Raw genomic sequence first — 20,176 nt, 5'->3', positions numbered from 1 at the left:
TGAATGTTTTTTCAGACATCTCAAGGGAAGGATATATTGCACCCTCAGGAGCAATTACCTCTCTCCTTGCTTCAGGCATGACAGTGCCAGAGGCAGACACAGTCCTTCTGGAAATGTGGGAAGAATCTTGCTCTTCCACCATTCATGTGCACCATGACCTGTAGCTGCTCATTTGAGCTGTGAAGCTTGCTGGTAACCAGATGATGGTTTCACTTCTTGCATCTAATGTGTGCTGTAATGTGTGAAATGTATGTGAAACACAATCTTCCAAAGAGGCAGGAAAATCAGCTTTGGACGTAAAAAATTGTGAGGATGGTGCTGCTTTTAAACAGAATTCTGGAGATGAGCACCAGTGGCAGCAGCTTGGAGTCCATTTTGCAGAATATTTTAGACTAATATTAAAGCTAAGCAAAACCTATACAACAGTGGAAATCAACGTGTGCATTTAAATGTGAGTTCTGTTGGGGGATCATCCTGATATGTTGTAACATAGCAAGTCACACATTTCTGATCCTGACTTTTTGAGGCCTTGGGAGACAAAGTATAGTTTAGCTCCTTGATTCATATGCAGTTCAGTGAGGCTTTGCTTCTTAAGCATGTCAGATGAGATCAAGCTTTGCAAATGCTCACAAGTTAACTGGCCAGACCTGCCATCTCAGAGCTACACTGGAAAATAACCCAAAGCCCTGTGTCATGTATCCACGCCTCTGAGAAGGACACATGGATAGATTGTTCAGGTCAGCCTACACACTGCAACTTGGGAGGAACAAATTAGGTAACAGTGGGATAGCAATTAGGAATAGCTGCTTCATTCAGCAGTTTTAGAAGGCTAAGTAGCATGGCACTCATTTCAGTGAACATCTGCTACATAAATTAAATAGTTTCCAGGAGTTATGACAGAAATTGAAAGCTGTGTTCTAATTCCATTTACTTTATTTTACTGTTATTCCTAGTGTAAGTGGGAGCTAAACTGTGCAAAATTCTCTCTTTAAAATGTACACCTAAATCATACTTGCTGAATTCTTTGTCAAAGTCAAGATTTAATCTAGTTATTAAACATTTTTTTAAACATTTTTTCCTTACATTTAGAGTGGGATATAGTTGAATCACCTCTCATCCAGCAATCAGTATATATTATTCTGTTCTATTGTATAACTTTTTAAAAATACTCTCTTGTATTGATGATTTCCCTAATTGAATTACATTAATTACTGAAACATACTGTTTTCTCCCATGAGAAAACACTGTAACTTTGTTGTTACAAGAACTGAATTAAGAGAATGTAGATTTAAAGTATTTATTCTACTTCTTTAAAAAGTGCATTTATTTCTCTGTGTGGGAGAGTGCTTTGCATTTCACCAATATGGTTAGGAAAACAAGATAAGATAAGATAGTGTGCAAATAACTCATTAATATGGGTATTTCTAAATATATAAGAAACTGTAGCCCCAGTTTATATCCAGGAAGGAAGGGAAAAAAAATGCTAGTTCTTTCTGTCCCTGAATCAGAATCTCTGTGCTAAAAAACCATCACAGACTACTCTAAAGAACCATTCTCAGATGCAGGGCTACCTGATTTCATCTTTTTTTGCAGATTCTCAAAATTCCTTCCAGGGGAAGGGGAGGATTTCCTGTTGTACTTTCTACAATATTAATTACACCATCCGGATTTGCTAGAGGCAGTAAGAGAAAGATGTCTCTTATTAAATTGTTGACAGTAAACCCAAAACATTTTCTTTAAAGGCAGTAAAGATTTTCACAGTATTTGCCAGCTACAGTGGTCCAGTCAGACTTTAACGGTTATCACAAGTGACAACCACTGAGTAAGTGTAGAAATTGAATATAACTCTGCAATAAAGGGATGCTCCGACGATTCAGAATTTTAATCTACATATTCTAAAATTTCAGTCTTAGAATGCTGCCATAATATTATTGTTAGTAAATAGCGTGCAATGAGGTGTAAGGGAAAAAGCATTAAAGCAAAATAATTAGAAAATGAGGTAAAGCTGAAAAGCATGCTTGTATGTGGGCACAACTACTCACCTATATGTCAGATGGGGAAATGAAAATTATCCAATGAAATTTAACACCTTGTAGAGTTCTTGTTTGTCCTTTGAGCATGTTTATTTTTGCTAGTGCTGAAATTACAGAATTAATTTCAAGCTGAAAAATTTGAGCGTCACATTGATATAATTCGAAAGTACTTCTAGTGTGTTCAGTCTACCAACCAACATTGTTTGCAAACATATCAAGATTAATTGGTTACAAATCTGCTCCCTTTTTCTAAAATTAAGGAAAGCATTTTGGATGCAAGGACAGCTTGTCAAACTCCAGACTGCAACAGATACAGAGGATGTTAGGCCGCAGTGTTAGAAGGATGAAGGCACTACTTCTTTGTTTCTTTTCATAATGGTTTTTTTGTTGTTGTTGTTGTACTTGCTAACTAGCAGTGGTAGTTACTTACATGCAAAATATTTTTCATTCAGACATAAGATTTAGCATCTGTTATGTTAAACACTGCGAATAGTCATTATTTTTCAGAATATTATCATACCACTGATACAATATGATATAAAGCAATGCTTATAATTTCTCAGTACTTTAAAAAATAAATTATTTTAGCAATACTTTGAAGAGTTAGAAGTATTACTTGGTCATGAGCAGGAATTTGACTGTTTGTTTGTATATGTTAGCCCTCCTCTTTTTTTTTTTTTTTTTTTTTTTTTTTTTTGTGCTGGAATGGGATTGGTTTAGGTGGCAGAGGTTGGTCGTGCATCTAGAAATTATTTAAAAATTCAGTTTGCCATTTCTTAACAAAATAGAGTCCCACTTACTATCCTGTGATTTTGTTGACTCTACAGTGGTGGCAGTAGTAAAGTTTAATACACTAAAAAGATTAATTGGACTTATCGAGGGGAAGAAGTATTCTATTTATGACCAGCTCTGAACAATCTCTCTTAAAAACCCACTCTTCTTATGGCAGATACTGTTTGCTCAACTTTGAGAATAAAAGGGATCTTTTGTGGTGCCGTAAATGTCAGCCATAGGATGTGCATGTACACTGTGTAAAAGCAGTTCAGAATTTTTAAAATAAACCTCTACATTTTCTACATTTAAATATAATTTTCTTTAAAGTTTTCAATATTTTTTCCTAAATATTGTAGACATAGGAATTAAAATTCTTAAAAATTGGCTTTTTGAAAGATTAGGAGTAATTAAATGCATGGACTTGATTTGAAGGTTTCCATTGTGGGATCTAGTTTTTTATACAGTATTACAGGAGGCACTTTAGGATCCTTGCTTTTCTCTAACATGCTTTTTTTGTTTGTTTGGGTGGGTTTTTTTCTTTTTTTCTTTTTTTTCTTTTTTTTCTTTTTTTTTTTTTTGGTACAGCTCTCCTTAAAATCCTAGAATGTAAATGTAATGCCAATGAATTATATGCTAAACTCTTTAATAGTTAATGATCAAGGCGAACAGAAGCATTTAAGTATGTTTTTCTTTTATTCTCGTCTTCCTAAAAAGTGAAACAAACAAGCCAAGATTTACATGGTTTTAAGTGTAGCAACAGATGTATAATTTGTTGAAATGCCTCTCAGTTGAATGCAGTATGTTTCCTTTATTCTTCAGAGAAGGAGGACACTTGTAAACTCATTCAGTTGCTTATCTGTAAACACCACTGGGACCCTGTTTTGGCCTTACATTCATGAGGAGCACGTCTGCTTTTCTCAGATGAAGAGTTAGACACTTAAAATGACAATTTCACTTACTGTAAATTACACTATACATATGTAGCTTGTCTGTCTGAAAATCATTGGGCATCTTGACTACCAGAAAGGGTATGTTGCATATTTAAAATAGGAGAAGGAAGGTTAATTGAAGGATCTTAACCCCTCTATTGCATTACTCTTTCAAAATAAAATGTACAAAAAGGCAAATGTATATGCAGAAGTTGAATTTTTTTCCATTTGCTGGGTTTTTTTCCCCATATGCTTCTAATTTACTTATTCCACTAGTTGCTCATGCATCCTTCATCATTCCTTCATTAGTTATTAGTTATTAGTATTCATTAGTCCCAAGATCTATGTACTAAACCTGGGAAGGTAATTATGAAAATTGCCCATGCAAATTGGGTAAAGGCACACATAAATTACCAGTTAGAGACTTAGCTAGTAGTCTGCTTGCATATTTACCCGAATTGCATTCATAATTGCAGCAATTATGTGAACAGTCATGGATGCAGTTTTGCACACAGGGCAATTACGTTTTAAAATTTCTTCATGAAGTGACTAAAATCATTACTTTGCTGAGAAAAGTATGGAAAGATAAGGTAGTTACAAAACTCATGATTACTACTGAGGATGACTCTATTCTAGGTTATTAATGAAACTTGAAATATCTGTGCTAATGCCATGTGAAGTTACACACTGGTTGAATGGTAGACTGGTGTAAAGACCTCAGCTAATATGTAGGCAGCCAGTGGCTTGAGAACATGAAAAAAGGTTGGAGATATGCTTTTGTGTTATTAGGGATGTTCCTCTGTCATGTCATTTTAAGATTATATGAATTCTAAGCTTTCTAATTGCAAACTATTCTTTTCCATATTATGTGAGTGCTTGGCTGGTCAGAGAGGCTTCGAGGGTGACCTCCTGACAGTCTAAAAGTTTGGCACATAGATCCCATCTTACATTTCAGTTCATTTTATCCAATTACACTAATCTGGATTGGACTGTTAATATGTTGAAAATTAGAACCAAGCCCTCTGTCAACAGATCTGATTTATGGGCAGCAGAAGAATTTGGGGATTTCAGAACAAGCTTGGTGTGCTCACAAGCCTGGGAAATGTAAGAAGCTCTGTTTTGTGCTGTATGAATGTTATCAACTATCATCATGTTTCATTCCAGATAACAATGGGTTAGATGGTCCAAACAAGAGTTAGAAGTATAATATAACTAGAGCATCATCCAAGAAGAAAAGGAAAGGTGAAATACATCATAGACGTCTTCAGATTTTCTATAAAATGAGGCAACAGTTCATCCATGTAGCTAGAGACCCTAAGATATAGTGGGAAGCTGGACAGAAAGCAGCGTAGGTCAAGCCAAAATGGTTAGCACAATGTTCTCCCTTTATTCTATCTCAAATGGTGGGTTATATACTCTTCAGCATGGTTTACAATGACAGGTTATAAAATGAATGCAAACAAACATTGTTTAGCTTATTCTTGAGGTGGCTAAAATGCTCATACTGCAAAACTATATCTATCAACACCTAGAAACCCACTGTCCCATGTGTACACCTTAACATAATCTCTAGCTACGCCACAGGCCTGGATTTGGGGCCCAGGCTAGGGTAGCTCACCCTCAGTCCAAATATAAATCATGTCCTCACTCTCACAGAAATTCTGCAAGACATCCAGACTAAAGCATTTCAACACTTTGATGAGCTTTTGAGGCTACGATGAGAAAACACCAGGGCCATTTCTTTGAAATGTTGTCATCTCTGAGGACAACACCACTCTGAACACACAGTGGTTACAGCCTTTTCTAGCTTGAAAATTCTTTCTAAAGCCCAACTTTGTAGGATCTAGGTAACCTATCATGTTATCATTGTATACATCACTTTCTTCACCATGAAGTCATCATTTCCAAAGCTTGAAAGTTCCTGTATTTCAGGATGGCTTTCTTTAATGTCCTGAGCTCATGTTCTGTAAATTTCTTTTTTCACTATTTTCTCCCTTGCAGATAGCAATTGGTTCCTCCCTAATTTTCACTATGAAACTTTTCTGTATTGTAGTGAGTTTCATACAAAACAGGTGATTTTCTTTGGGTTTTTTCTACTGTCTGTGTTAGGATATGCAAAACAAGTATTCTATCACAACACATTCTTACCAAACACTCCACTATGCTTCCTTGACGTTCAGGGATGGAGTTAAATCACTGTATATATGTATAATCGTTAAATACTGTTTTCCTAGGTGTTGGCTGCTGCTCAGCAACCAGTTGAAATGACAGATTCATAAGATGAAGGAAAAAAAAAAGGGGAGTTTTCTGAGCCAAATCAAGGTTATTACTTTATTCTAAAGATTAATGGGATAATAAGAGCTTCATAATCAGAAAGAATAGACTGAATGATGAGTTTAAAAATAAATAAGAAGTTGAGATTGCCCAAAGTATTTCTTTTCAAGAAGTTATGGGTTTTGCTTTTTTCTCTAAAGTTGTTTTGATAAGTTGATCAGGCTTTATTAAGTAAGATATCCACATTTAGAAATATCAAACCAGGAAAATCAAGATATATTCTTAATTAAAAATATGGTTCCCCAGATTATCTTCAGTCGCATGCCAATATAATGGACATTAGGCAAAATAAATTTACTAATTTTCATCTTTTGAGACTGTTGGATATCTTTTCATCTTCTACATAGTTGAAAATAAAATAATTGAGATTTTTCCTGTTTCAGAATTATAGTATTGGACTTGGCAAGATGCAGATGGATAATTACACTGGAGATGTTAAATAGGTTTTAGAGACAAAATTGTAAATAATACAATACAGAAGAATGATGGACTTATTAGCATATCATTAAATTGCTTTTTCCCTGAGAGCCAAGCATATTTTTCATAGCTTACAAAAAGTGTCTTGCCCAGCAGTAACACATGTGCTTAACATTTGCAAAACCCACAATATTTGACAATGGCATTAAGTTTATATTGCAGAGGAAATTATGACAATACAGTTACAAATATCAGTAAGTTTATCACTTGATAATAAGATCATATGTATGAAAAACAATCTTTTCTGAGTCAAGCATTTTGCAGACCTTTTGTTTCAACTTCCATTAGTTCTATCACTCATGCTGAGAATTTACAGGGCTGCAACATAGCAAGAGAAAGATTTGTTAAAAGATTCTTTCACTAATGTAATTTAAAGCGTTCCACTAATTTTTATTAGTCTAATTTTTTAAAAAAGATTTTGTACTCAATGAAAAGTATAATCATGTAGGATATGGTGTGTTTCTTCAGAACTACTAGTATGAGTCAGAAAAGATATCTTTCTCAAGGAAAATGAACTCAGTACAGAAACTCACAAAATGTACAAACAAACCCTGGATGACTGTAGATATCAGGTGAATGATGGATAATGTGCAGTCATAATTCTGTGCAGTTTAGTACTGGGGGACAGGGAGGTACAGGAAGATTCCTCTGGTTTAATGCAACTGCTGCATATGGGAATGCAAGAGCGAGCACAGCACCACAGATCCCACCCAGGACTGAAATGGCTGGCGAAACAGTTTGCTTAGACAGAGGTGGAATTTATCAATGGGCCTTCAGGGCACTGACCTGACTCTTCCTTAATCCAGCCATGCCTAAAGTTACTCACATCCAAACTTTGCTTAATGATAAATCCTGTAGGAGATTTTGTTGTAGTCACAAGGCCTTTCGTAAGTCACAGCCCCAGACAAGACCCTATGGCTCTGGGAAATAATTTCAAAGATGTTCCACATCACAGTGCCCAAGAGGAAGAATACAGAAAATGGCAAACTAGGTCTGTCTGTGTAACTTTGGGTTCAAAAATCCAGCTTCATACTCCATTGGAGTGGAAACAAGATCCATTAAATGTTTTCACAGAATGGCAGGAATTCTCATAAACTTAATGATGGGGGTAGTGAGATGACTAAGACACATAGAAGACTCTGGTTTTAGTCCTGTCTCTGCCTTCTGTGTGACAGAAATTTTCATTTGTTGTTCCTTCTGCCCTATATTTCTGTTCAGTGCCTAAATAGGTGGATGACACTGAAAAGACAGCCACTCCTCCCTTGCAAAAACGTTTTCAGTGAAGTAGCATACTTAGATTAAATCTTATCAACAGTATTTTAAAAATTCCTTGTTTTAGTTGATGTGCTGCTCCTTTTGGAAAGAATTTCTTGTGACTGAGATGAGAGAGCAGTTTAGATCACTTACGGTTTCCCTGTAGAGATAGGAGACACAAGACACCCCAGTATTGCACCAACCTTTCAGGTTTAGTGTCATTTTCTAACCAGAGGGAATTTTTTGAGTCTTCCCACATGGACATAACTATACATTGCTATACGAAACTTGAAAAGCACACAATAAAATTTCCTTTACTTGGCAGTAAGGGAGAGTTGGTTGGTGTGGTCAGGGTACCTTTGTGCGTTAAAGCAGATGCAGCAAACAACATGTGACAGGTAATAGTCACATTGCCCAACTCACTTCAGGAAGATAGTTGGACACTGCTGTGCTGAACACCATAGAAAAAAAACCCAGAACAGAACAGAATGGAGTGGGATACAATGGAGCAGAAGCCAACGAAGGTTACAGCAACCTCACACTGGTGACTCTGTTGTTGTTGGTCAGTCACAAGAGCAGAGCACTGCAAAGGCAACAGCAGCTGCCTGCATCCCCTTTTCCCTCCTGCCCTACTCCAAGCACACTGTCAACATTATTTCCAAAGATCTAGTTTGTATTCCTAGACTTAATCATTTCGTGTCCCCTGGATGCCTCTATTTTTATTGTATAAAAGAAGAGGAGATAATATTGTGTCTCTCAGGCATCTTTCTGACTTCATTTCTTTTGATGAAAGGCTATTGATTCAGGTGTGTTTGAGTAAATCTGTGAATATACTGCTTACTCAGGAGTTCTTTAGCATCACTAAAATAAATGTGAAATGCATTATTGTTTTCCTTATGCAAATAACTGCTGAAATAAAAAAATGTTCTTTTATTATTTGCACCATCCCCCCCAAAAAACCCAAACTGAAACAAAAAACCCTCACCAAACAAATCAACAAAAACAGTTTCGTGATAATGCTGTTAATCAGAAGTTGTGTGGTAGAATATTTGCCTTGTACCTCCTAGATTCCATTTGTCTCCTGTCAACCTATACCTGCTGTTAAGCATTAGACACTTTAAAAAAGAGAAAAAGATAACACAAATTATTCACCATTAATTCTTTAAAATGAGTCACTATTAAAAGCTTAATTGTTTGCTGAGAGGGTCCAAATTAGTGGACTTTGCAAGATCAAACAAAATTGAAGATATTTGTCCAAATTAAAATGGAAACATGCAGCCAGAATATACCAAATGAACATGTATGCTCCTGTAATAATAATTTTATTATCTTCAGCTTCCAGGCCAGACTTTTAATTATGACCCTTTATATCAGTGAAAACCATGTATTCAGGATTAAAAACCTATTTCTTTAACTAGTCTAGTTAAAGACTGTGGTTTGATATATTCTATGCTACAACTTTTATAAAAACCAGAGAACACTTCTAATAACACTTTTCTAATTTCATGGTTCAGTGCACAGTCAGTAAAGATTTAAATAATTCAGAAAGAAAGCCTATTCTGTTTCTTTATTAGAAGTTTGAGTCAGGCAAATTCTTTGACATTTAATAGGTTTTTAACCCTTTTAATAACTTCTTATAATGAAATTTATTGGAAGTTGTTTTAAATAAAGGGTTATTATATTAGAGTGAATAGCAGTCGGTAGTTTTTTATGATTAGTTCTGAGACCTTGGCCCTGTGTGACTCAAAGGATATTAAAACATAAAGTAGAAAAGAATGTTAATAGTCACCAAATTAACTGTGTACCAAAAAATATAGAAACTGTATATGACTGCATTTTTCTCATTATGTGATCATACTATAAAATTTTGCAGTCAAATTTTGAGTGTATAATAGCTTTAAAGGGGCTTCTGATCACTTACAGAACCAGTACTATATAAAACAACCTGAAGTGGTTTAATTTTTAACAGAATGATTTTGAAAAGATTAGTGTAGTAGATTTAAAAGGGATGGGGTTTATTATTTTTCATTTAGGGTTCTCTTTACATGTGAGGTTTCTGCTGTTTAATTTTAAGACTGTTTTCCTAATCAACAGAATTTTTGAATGATCCTTTTCAACTTATTTTAAAAATGCAGTGGGTGTAGTATATAAAATACTCCTGCGTATAGCACTAGAATATTCCCCAGATATCCACTTACTTTAAAACATAGTCTTTCATTATACAGTTAGCTGATACAGAAGAGAATTATAAAACTGAGACGATGAAAACACACCTTCCCTCCCTCTGTTAGGTGGTGTTTTGAATGGTTCTCTGTGGTCATTTTGCAGTAACCTTGGCTCTCATAAAAATCTTTCTTTGCACTTGTTCACTTATAGGTGACAAGACTTGGTTGCACAAATGATTTCTACTTTGACTTAATGGAAACAAATACCAGATAAATTGTGAATCTTTGGGTTTGATCATTTTGTTTATCACAGGAGATACGTACCAAGTACCAGTCTTAGTCACTCTAATCAATAAACCCAAACTTCCTGTCAGATTTCAGACCTCCAAATATTTGGGTCACTTTTTTGTTTTCCTCTGGTGTATAAATACAGATGTTCAAGTCATCTCAAGTTTTAGGCTCCCTCATGAAAGAGCACCCCCATGATGAAAAACAACAGATGAAACTGCATGGTCTGCTTTTGATTCACTTAATCATTAATCTAGGATCCTGAGTGTCAACATACATTGAAAACCCACGAGGTACCACTGCTTGACCACCTGTATGAACTGTATGAAAGGTGCCTAAAATTGATATTTCTGTTTTCAGAAACTCTTTTAAGTTTGGACGTAAGGTTGTATAGAACTATAGAATATCTTGTGTTAGAAGAGACCCACAAGGATCATTTTGTCCGAGTCTTGGTCCTGTGCAAAACATCTCCAAGAGTCACATTATTTGCCTGAGAGCATTGTCCAAATGCTTTTTGGGCTCTGTCAGGCTTGATGCTGTGACCACTTCCCTGGGGACCCTGTTCATCATTTGCGTGATGAATATTGCTTGCATTTTGTAGCACCAAAAGAAAAAAATTATTAGGTCTTTTTGGTTTTTCAACTTTCTTGATCATAAATTATATCATTTCCCAAGCACAATCCCTTCTCAGTGTGCCTGTACTCACAAACTTGGATGGCGACTTTAATGTTATCTTTTCTTCTCTCTTGAAACCTTCACTTACAGAATCAAGTGATTATGTAGGAATTAACTTTCTTTCCTCCCTTTTTTAATGAGCATCTCTGTGTCACTGGAAAACATCTTGCAGATGTTCATTGGCTTATGGTAGAAGACAATTAAAGTGCCTAGAATAAAAGCAGTAACATTTCTAAGCAAATTTCATCGCTTTTCAGGGAGTTGGCACAACTAGTGCTAGTACGGCAATTTAATGTAGTATTATTTGGGAACAGAGAAGCGTTCAGATTTAATACAGCACAGGTAGGAGTACAAGTTTCCTGGGAATATAAATGAGAATAGTACTATTAGCAGAGACCACTTCTGCCTACCAAAGAATGTCCAAAACCCCTACATGATGACTCAGGTGGGTCATGCCAATGAAGAAAGAAGCACACTGTGGGTATCTTCATAGCTAACACTTAAGATCCCCCTAGGGTTTTCTCCCAGTTGTTTTTTATTAATTAATTGATTGGACCATGGCTTTGTATAGTCTGAAAAATTGTTACTCTCTGATTTACCTTGACCACTCAGACAAGAAACAAAGAACTGTCAGCCCTTTCTTCAGTGTCCATCAAAAATATTCACAAGAGCATTCAGCTTGTAGAAAACTATGTAAAAAATCACTGTGAGACCTGATGATGGTAACAGTAATAATGTCTGCCGTGCCTTGATATGCATTTTCTCAGAGTAGTGAGATATGTGAACTTGCTTCAATGAGTAAGCCCTGTGTATTTCTCCTTATGTTTTAATGTTTTCATCTCCAGTGAATTATCCCTAGTGTTTCTTGCATGTACTTGGACCTGTTGTATTTACTTTGATCTGTTAAGACAACCTGTCTTCCTTCTTTCATTTAGTGATAACATTTATTATAAATGAATCTAAATAGGGAGGGACAATTGGGACTTCTAAAGCTTTTCAGAGAAACGTTGCCTCACGGTTATTAATTATATCTAGAAAAATAACGTGAATTATTTTGCTAACAGCACATTCCCTTTGAAACTTCCCGTTTAATGCTTCTCAGAAAAAAATTTATTTGCTTCTTAAAGCTATATTCTAAGACATTACTTAAGAGTCCTTCAATCTGACTCTTTCTGTATCTTTCATGGGTTAACCAACTTGTATCAAAAAGGCTGATAATTCAGTTTGGGGTTTTTTATTGCTATGTGCTACATTCTGTGAATTCTGTGAGAGATGAAGGATTCTATCTGAATGCTGTGTCAGATGAAAATATCTGTGTTTTGTGGGCTTCAGAGCACAATATTTCAAGAAATATGAAGGTTATTGGATATAGTCCAGAGGACAGCAAAAAGAATGGTCAGAGTAGTAGAAAACACAGTCTACGAACAAAGTCTTTCAATCTTCAGGTTTAGTTGTTTAGTCTAAAGAAGAAAAAAACAAAAGGAAATTCATAATAGCCTTCTAGTGTGTACAACTTTTCTGTAAAGAGGGAGAAAAACATTCCTCATGTCCACTGGGAGCAACGCAAAAAGTAGTAGGTTTAAATTACAACAAAGGAGATTTAGGTGAGACATTATGGAAAAAAGCCCTTTCCACTGTAAGGATAGTTAAGCACAAGAATTGCCTAGGGAGGTTATGAAGAGGTTAGACAAACATATGTCAGAAATGATTTAGGTATAGCTAATCCTGCTGTGAGATAAAGTTGGACTAAATAACCTTTTGAGGTCCCTTCTAGCACTATTTTCTGTGATTCTGTGATTAGGATACTGTACTCACATTGTCCTGCAGTGAGATGTTTCTTTGCAAGGATGATATCACTGTATTCTATGCTGTATGCTTTGCTTTGTTTTTACTCTAAGCTGATGGGATGAACGATAGTATAATGTTTAAAGCTCCTTAGCCTTAGTCTTAGTATCTCAGGAGCTTTGAGCAGGGCATTAGGAGCTCATCTTCAACCAGACAGCCCTGTTCTGGTTTTGCACTAACCATGTGTCAATAAGGGGCTTCAGTACACACCTTAGATTTGGGGACTTGTACTGTCTTTTAACTTGCAGTCAAACACTTATGTGGCTGAATGCTCAGTTTCCGCTTATAAGCAAACTGCAAACAGAAAAAAAAAATAGCCATGAAAAGAAATGAATCATAGCTTCCCCATTAGTAAAACCAAAATAAAAGCAGGCATGTTCTAAATCTGAATGTAACTCAAGTTGTGAAACATCCTGGAACTGACAGATGGAGAATGATATTAAAGTGCCAGATATTATCATTATTACCTCATCACAGAGACCGTTGAAGACGTCAGTTAAAGACTGTCCTTATCCTCTGTAACACTCAAAACTCTTTAACTTTGTTCTTCCATTTGGCATTCTGCCATCTGTCAGGATTTCTGATCGGCTTTGCATTCGGCAGGAGTGGGTTCACAGTATTGCCTCTGCATACTGAATATGGCTCCAGCACAGCTACACAGCGGTGGGCTTTGTAAAACTCCATCTGGAGGAACCAGGAATATGAGGTTTCAGATTTTGAAGTTGTTTAGAAGAAATTGGTTATACATTTTGACAGAGAGTGTCTCTGATTAGTGTTACTATTCTGCGCAGATGAGGTGGTCACAAAATCTGTGACAGGGAAGTGCCATTATGCCACAGCAGTGACCCAAATATATAGTTTTCATGGCTGAGTGTGTTCTTGAACCTACAGAGGAGATGGGGTAGTTCTTGGTTTTGCTGAATCTTTAGGAACATGGAAGTTCATGTTTTCCACGGTGTGATCTCTCAACTTTTTGTATTTATGTGAGTAGCTGCCCATGCTTACTCAAGGAATGAGCAGTTTCCATTTTCTTAAACAATCACACTTTTTCACTAGGTCGGAGCAGGATGGGAGAAGGCAGGCTCTGCAGTGCATGGTAAAGAGGTGAGCCAGAAGCCTCATCTGCAGTTGTGAATCATGAGTGCCACAGCTCTGTGTGATGTACTTAGACTGGCTTGTTCTCTGCAGGCAGGTCCCTTAGGTGAAGCTTTCTGGCTTAGCATCTGAAAGAGAAAATTTACTGTTAAACAAGTTTTTTGCTGCTTACACCTGGTTTTCTGGAGGTAGCCTGGTATTCACGTGATTTAAAAATTCAGGAGAGAAGTTGAGTTCCTGTGAAAATAAAAATACTGTTTGTTTTTTGCCTTTTTTTTTTTTTTTACTCCACCACCTCATTTGCGGTCCTCAAAATTTCCCTAGTGAAGGGTTCTCTTGCAAATATATATACACATGTATTTTGTATGGGGATACATTCAGTACTATTCAGTTATTGTTGTATTATCTGAAAACACAGCCTATGTTCAGTACTGGAGCTAAAATTGTATCACAGACTATTTAAAAATATATGTTGTTTAAAGAAGACAAACACAGAATGTTCTGTATTATCTATCTGATATTTGAAGCTCTTAAAGGAGATATCTTTTTGAATAATAGCAGAATCAGACAATCACAGAATGGGTCAGGTTGAAAGGGACCACAGTGGGTCATCTGGTCCAAGCTTCCTGCTAAGGCAGGGTCATCCCAGAGTGCATGGCACAGGATTGCATCCAGATGGTTCTTGAATATTCCCAGTGAGGGAGACTCCACAATCTCTCTGGGCAATCTGTTCCAGTGCACAGTCACCCACTCATTAACACAAAAAAGAAGTTCTTCCACATATTCAGGTAGAACTTCCTGTGCATCAGTTAAAGCAATTGTATCATATTTTATTTAAGGGAAAGCAATTGAAATGGTAGCACTTGCTCTGCTTTTAGAGATGGAGAATTTTGAAATTCATTCAAAATAGGAATTTCATGCTATTTAAGCTATTAATTTCTAAAATAAGAGAAGTACAGTTATAATTGTGATGTCACATTGTCAGAAGCCAACTCAAATGCTTTTCAGAGACACAAGTACCTGTAAAGTGGTAAGTATGCCATAACTAATGGTATTATTAGTTTGATTTACTGCTAACCCGTCACCTTTGCAAAAATCAATCCCCAAGCTCATAAAATAAAATATCTCCCTAAAATAGATAAATTTTTACACTGTCAATAATAAGAGAAAAGGTGAAGTGGCAGGTTTATCTTTACTTTTTCCTGTGTGTTACTGGTTGAAAAGTATCTTACAGATTGCTGTGATATGTAGGAGTGTGTATATGAGCAAGAGATAGGTTATAGAAGTCATAAGCTAGAAAAAGATTTAAAAAAACTAAAATCTGAGTGATCTTTAGACAATTCAGATGACATGTCTAACAAAGACTGTCAGTAGAATAAATGTGGCTATGTTAATATATTGAACCACTAACACGTGTCCTTGTCATAATTGAACTTATACAATGGTATCTCCTATCAGACTCTACTTTACACACACTTACATGTTTGTCTGATGCACAGAAAGACAACCGTATCTATTTCATTTCAGCTCTGAATTGATACTTCCATTTTAAATCACCCACAGGACATCTTAGCTTAAATCTGAGCTTCTCTCTGATACTCTTCACTATGTGTCGTGTTTCTGTATGAGTGTACTGAAAAGAGGTTACAGACAATCTGCTGAGGTCTGTGTGTATGGTGCATTTGACCTCTAGACAAGAAAGGAGTTTCATCCTCCAGTGCTTTTAATTCTTATCCTTGCAGAGACTGAATCTGTTGCTTGCATTCAAATAGTATGTCTCGTTAATGCTAAGAAGCAGTGACCCACATAGCACAATGGATGCAATTGTCAATCTTGCGATTTTTGAGCTTTCCATTCATATATGTCTTAGCAGCAAATCGACTCAGAAATCATTTAATCAGTCCATCAAGGCATCCTTCTTGTCAATGGTTTGAATCCTGAAAAGTCCAGTTTCTCATTGGACGGCACTGGGTAAAATAGATTTGGACCTAATACTAAATATGCAGACTTTGAAAATTCCCAGCAGCTTCCAAATCACAACTCAAACCCACCAAAATCCTAAATTAAAAAAGCAGGATCTGAAAATTTTCTTGAATTTTGAAGATGTTCGTGTTCTGGTCTGAACTTCAGAGTGCAAAGCTGTCCCTATTTGTTAGCATTTCAGAAATACTCTACACACAGTTACAGAAAGCAGTGCCCTTTTGTTCTCCCCATGAAAAAAACTGAGCTTTCATTGCTTTATTTTTGCTATTTCCAAGGGCTGAGGCTAGAGCCTGAATTCTTTATAACAGTCAGTGTTATGCAAATGTCAATCATATCCTTACTATGTTTATTTTCAGTATTTACATGTTTATTTAAGTACTTGCCATTTCCTTTAAGCCTTACATAGCCAATCAGGCCAACCGAGGTCTAAAGGAACAGAACACTTTATTAGTGATATGCTTAATACAGTTTTTTTCCTCTTGTAGATGCAAGATTTACGGAATACAGAAGGAGCCCAGTATAGTTCCCATCCTCAGATGGCAACCATGAGGCCAAGGGTTCAACCTGCAGATATTAGGCAGCCAGGAATGATGCAGCACGGGCAGCTGACTACTATTAACCAGTCCCAGCTCAGTGCACAGCTTGGTTTGAATATGGGTGGAAACAGTGTTCCTCACAACTCGCCCTCTCCACCTGGAAGCAAATCTGCAACTCCTTCACCATCCAGTTCAGTCCATGAAGATGAAGGAGAAGATAGCTCTAAGGTAGGCTTAGATGCTAGGATTACTATGTAAATGGTGGATATTTTTAGGACCTGCTAAATGAATGATATGGCCACAGTTATTAAGGTGATACTTTATACATGATTGGTGGTTCACTGAAGTGAATAAAGTGTTATGAATAAAAAACTTACAATATCCAGACAATTCTTCAGGCAGCTTGAGTAAATGACATCATTTCCCTTCACGAGAGCAAACTGGAATACTGTTAAACACTGAAAGGATAGTCATTCCTTTAGGACTTTAATAGAAGGGGCTGAGTTTTCTCTCTTGCATAGCAGGGATGTTTGTTCCCAGTTAAAGATCAAGTTACTGCTATAAAAAGTATGAACAGTCTGTGCAATATGGTAGTCTTTGCTACTTGGTCACAGGATGAGTAAACAGAACATCATAGCAACCAGAACAGAAAGATCCTATGAACTTTAAAAACCTTACCTTGAAAATCTGGAAGACCCTGTATGCATTTATACTTCTGAGAGGTGCTGACACTTCATCATGACATGTTTAAGCTTCATTTTCATGTCAGTACAGGAATGAAGTGATAAGAGTAATTTACATAATAAATTTCTTTAAAGGATAAATGTCAATCTGTATAGCAGGTTTTGCATGCAAAAATCTCCTAAATCTCCCAAAAATCCTGAAAACCTCCCAGAAATACACAAGTCTATTATCTAAATTTTGCAGACAGAAAAACTGAGACACAGGAAGATTGGGACTTCGTACAAAGTCATCCCTTAAACCAGGAATATAGCACGTCAAAACTGAGAACCTCCTTAGCCCTGTTTTGTGGTCACTAGAAAATAGCAGTCCAGTTTAGAGCACTCCTGCAGTGCAGTGTGTGCCACATGCAGTGCAGTGTGTGCCACAGCCATGTCTGGTGGGGAAAAGTTGCAGACTTGCAGAGAATGTGAAGAAAACATACTGTGAGTCACTGAGGAGGTATAATCCAGTCAAGAAATGTAAGTCTGATTTGTTTTAACATTATATTGTTTTTCATGCCTCAAGCTATAAAATAATCATGTAATTGGAGACATATGTTTTACTACATTTTGAATAAATTCTGATTCCAAAGTTTTATTTCAGGACATTGCCCTGATTTCACAAACTTTAGGTTTTAAAAATTACTGAATAATTCATACATTTTAAATGAGCACTTCCTTACTGAGGGAGACTTTAGAATACAGCTATGTAAAAATAATTCCAGGCAGCCTTTACTTTTTTTAGAATAATTTATTTGCTACTCCTGCTGCATTGTTAATATTTTTACATTGCTGGGAATGAGCAAGATGCTCTAAACTTCTGGAGAAAATATCCCTTAAAATAATTAGGATTTCCCTTTTATTTCTATCAAGTATTTCACTTATTTAACCTATATCTTTAATTAAATTTTTCACTGCAGCACTTTGTGCTGGCAGAAGTGTAGGGTTGTGGTTTCAAGCAAGCAGTACTTATGTGAAGCTAATGTTTAAATAGAGAAATACAAAAAACTGCAGACTAAGTAAAACTTAGTCCTTTCTTTGTGAAAGCCAGTTTATATAGTGTTCAACTTTTAACAAGGAAGTTATTTTGTAAAACTGTCATTAAAATTCTCTCATGATCAGTCTAAGTAGGAAAAGATGACAAATGGCACAATGCACGACACAAAATTAAATCCAGTGTGCTAAAGTAGATACATTGCCTTAAAAATATATTTATAATTTCATTGCTAAGAGAAAAGTTTTAAAGGATATTACATTTGGTTAATATTGACAGAGGGCTTAAACTCTTCTCCATCTAGTGTGGTTTAAACAGCAGGCTTGACGGGGAGCAAATAATGCCATAAAAGTTTTCTGTGGGATTTCTCAGGGCTTCGGGAAAACAGCTGAGGCTCGCCACCAATGGAGATAGGCAGTGGGCTGGCATGCCTGATCCCATGCAATGGTTCTACTGTAGTTCCCTCTGTAAAAGATGAGAGGGGTTGAATAATCAGCCTAAGCAGTTAAGTACATTGTTGTACTTCAAGATTTAAAGCTCTCCACTGTGTATCTTTGTGTTACGTTGCTCTTTCTGGAAGCTGCCAGTGAGTGGATAAGAATCCTCAAAATAAATCAGTTTTCGCTGGAGACCTTTCTCCCCAGATACCCCAGTATTACATTTTATCAGAGTTGCTTTGGAGGGGCCTGTGAAAGTTCTCACTCTAGAAATCCTCTTCCCAATGAAAGAAGGCACTTGCTGGGGACAGGAGCAGATAGACCGACAGTTCTATCTCTTGTGAGAACATCAATCTTTTAACTGAATACAACTTTGCAAAACTTGGATTTTTCTCTTGGATTTTTAAACTATTATGCAGATGTGTGGTATTATTTAATAGATTAGGGACAGAGCTCATTAGCCAGTACTTTGGTAGGAGTGCACATGTTGCAGTCATGGGGTCACTGATGGAGTTTACTTCATGGAGTCAGAGATGTTCCTGCCATGAGCACTGCAAAAAAACCAACTGCTCCTGAACTCACTGTGTCATTAATAGCAATAGTGACATTCTGCCCGTTTAACCAGCAGGACAAGATATTTGCCTGTGTACCCACATTGATCAAAAAGACAAAGTGCACTTCCAAATGGAAAATCGCCTCAGTGTCCTCCCTCAGTTTATACCAGCAGAAATGTGTGAAAGAGTAGCCACTGGTCTTTTCATAGCACATTTGGTAAAGAGGTCCCTAAAAACTGTATCTATTTCTATTTAGAGAAAAAATACAGAAATCTCAATATCCTGTCCATATTTATATGAATTTATAGAAAGAGCATGATGGAAGGGATAAAAAATGCATACTTTATGTACACATTTGGACTAAAAGTATGATTGTTGCCCTATGAACCACTGATTTACATGCTTGAAGGAAATGCCCATTTCAGCTCAATATATGTTCCAAATTCCAATATTGAGCTTTACAAACTGATGTAATTGTTCATGTACTAAGCTTCTCAGATGTTCGTTCTATGATAAATATTCAAATTGTTGTAAGCCTTATCCAACATATACAGAACTAATGGCAGCAGATGCTAAATATTATTTGGCAGTACTCATTCTCATAAAGACTCTATATGAATAGGCTGTTCAGTCTTCAACTGTCCTATATTTCCTTGCTCAAAGAAAGGGAAAGGGGCTGCATTATAGAGAGCTCAGTTTCCCTTCATGCTGTTGCTCTAAAAGCAGGACAGCTGTGGTTGCTTGACCATCAGTGACAACTGTAGCATAATTGTAAGGTTGGATATACATTCAGAGAGCTGCTAAGACCATGTGAAATGTAGCCTCAGACTAAGAGTATTTTCTCTGCAAGGAGTGCACATCACTAAGGCTCCTTAATTCTTCTAAATCTCATCTGTGGGGCTATCATTAGAACTAAAGAGGGAGAACTTAAAAATAGTAGTTGAAAGTAACTATAAAAACACTCTAAACAAAGTGGCCACTTAGTACATGCCTTATTCTGACCACCTCAACATTGGAATATTACATTTATGTAATTCTTGCCATAATTCACACTGTTGGATCATTAAACATGTACTTTGTT

The 20,176-nt window shown here is 36.4% G+C and overlaps 1 protein-coding gene across 2 annotated transcripts in view; it reads left to right on the top strand.

Annotated features, from left to right (window-relative positions):
* TOX (thymocyte selection associated high mobility group box) overlaps positions 1-20,176 on the top strand; it is a 224,476-nt gene that overhangs the window by 163,234 nt on the left and 41,066 nt on the right. Inside the window, exon 4 of one of the 2 annotated variants that reach the window (XM_066331551.1) lies at positions 16,338-16,616. The exons of the other annotated variant lie outside the window; for it this stretch is intronic. Coding sequence (XP_066187648.1) covers positions 16,338-16,616 — 279 coding nt within the window. The remainder of the gene's footprint in view (positions 1-16,337; positions 16,617-20,176) is intronic. 2 annotated transcript variants of the gene reach the window in all.

The sequence above is a fragment of the Sylvia atricapilla genome, chromosome 1, assembly GCF_009819655.1.
Source record: "Sylvia atricapilla isolate bSylAtr1 chromosome 1, bSylAtr1.pri, whole genome shotgun sequence".
In the NCBI taxonomy this organism is placed as follows: domain Eukaryota; kingdom Metazoa; phylum Chordata; class Aves; order Passeriformes; family Sylviidae; genus Sylvia; species Sylvia atricapilla.
The sequence above is the reverse complement of the archived record's forward strand: the minus strand, read 5'-3'. Positions and strand labels throughout refer to the sequence as shown.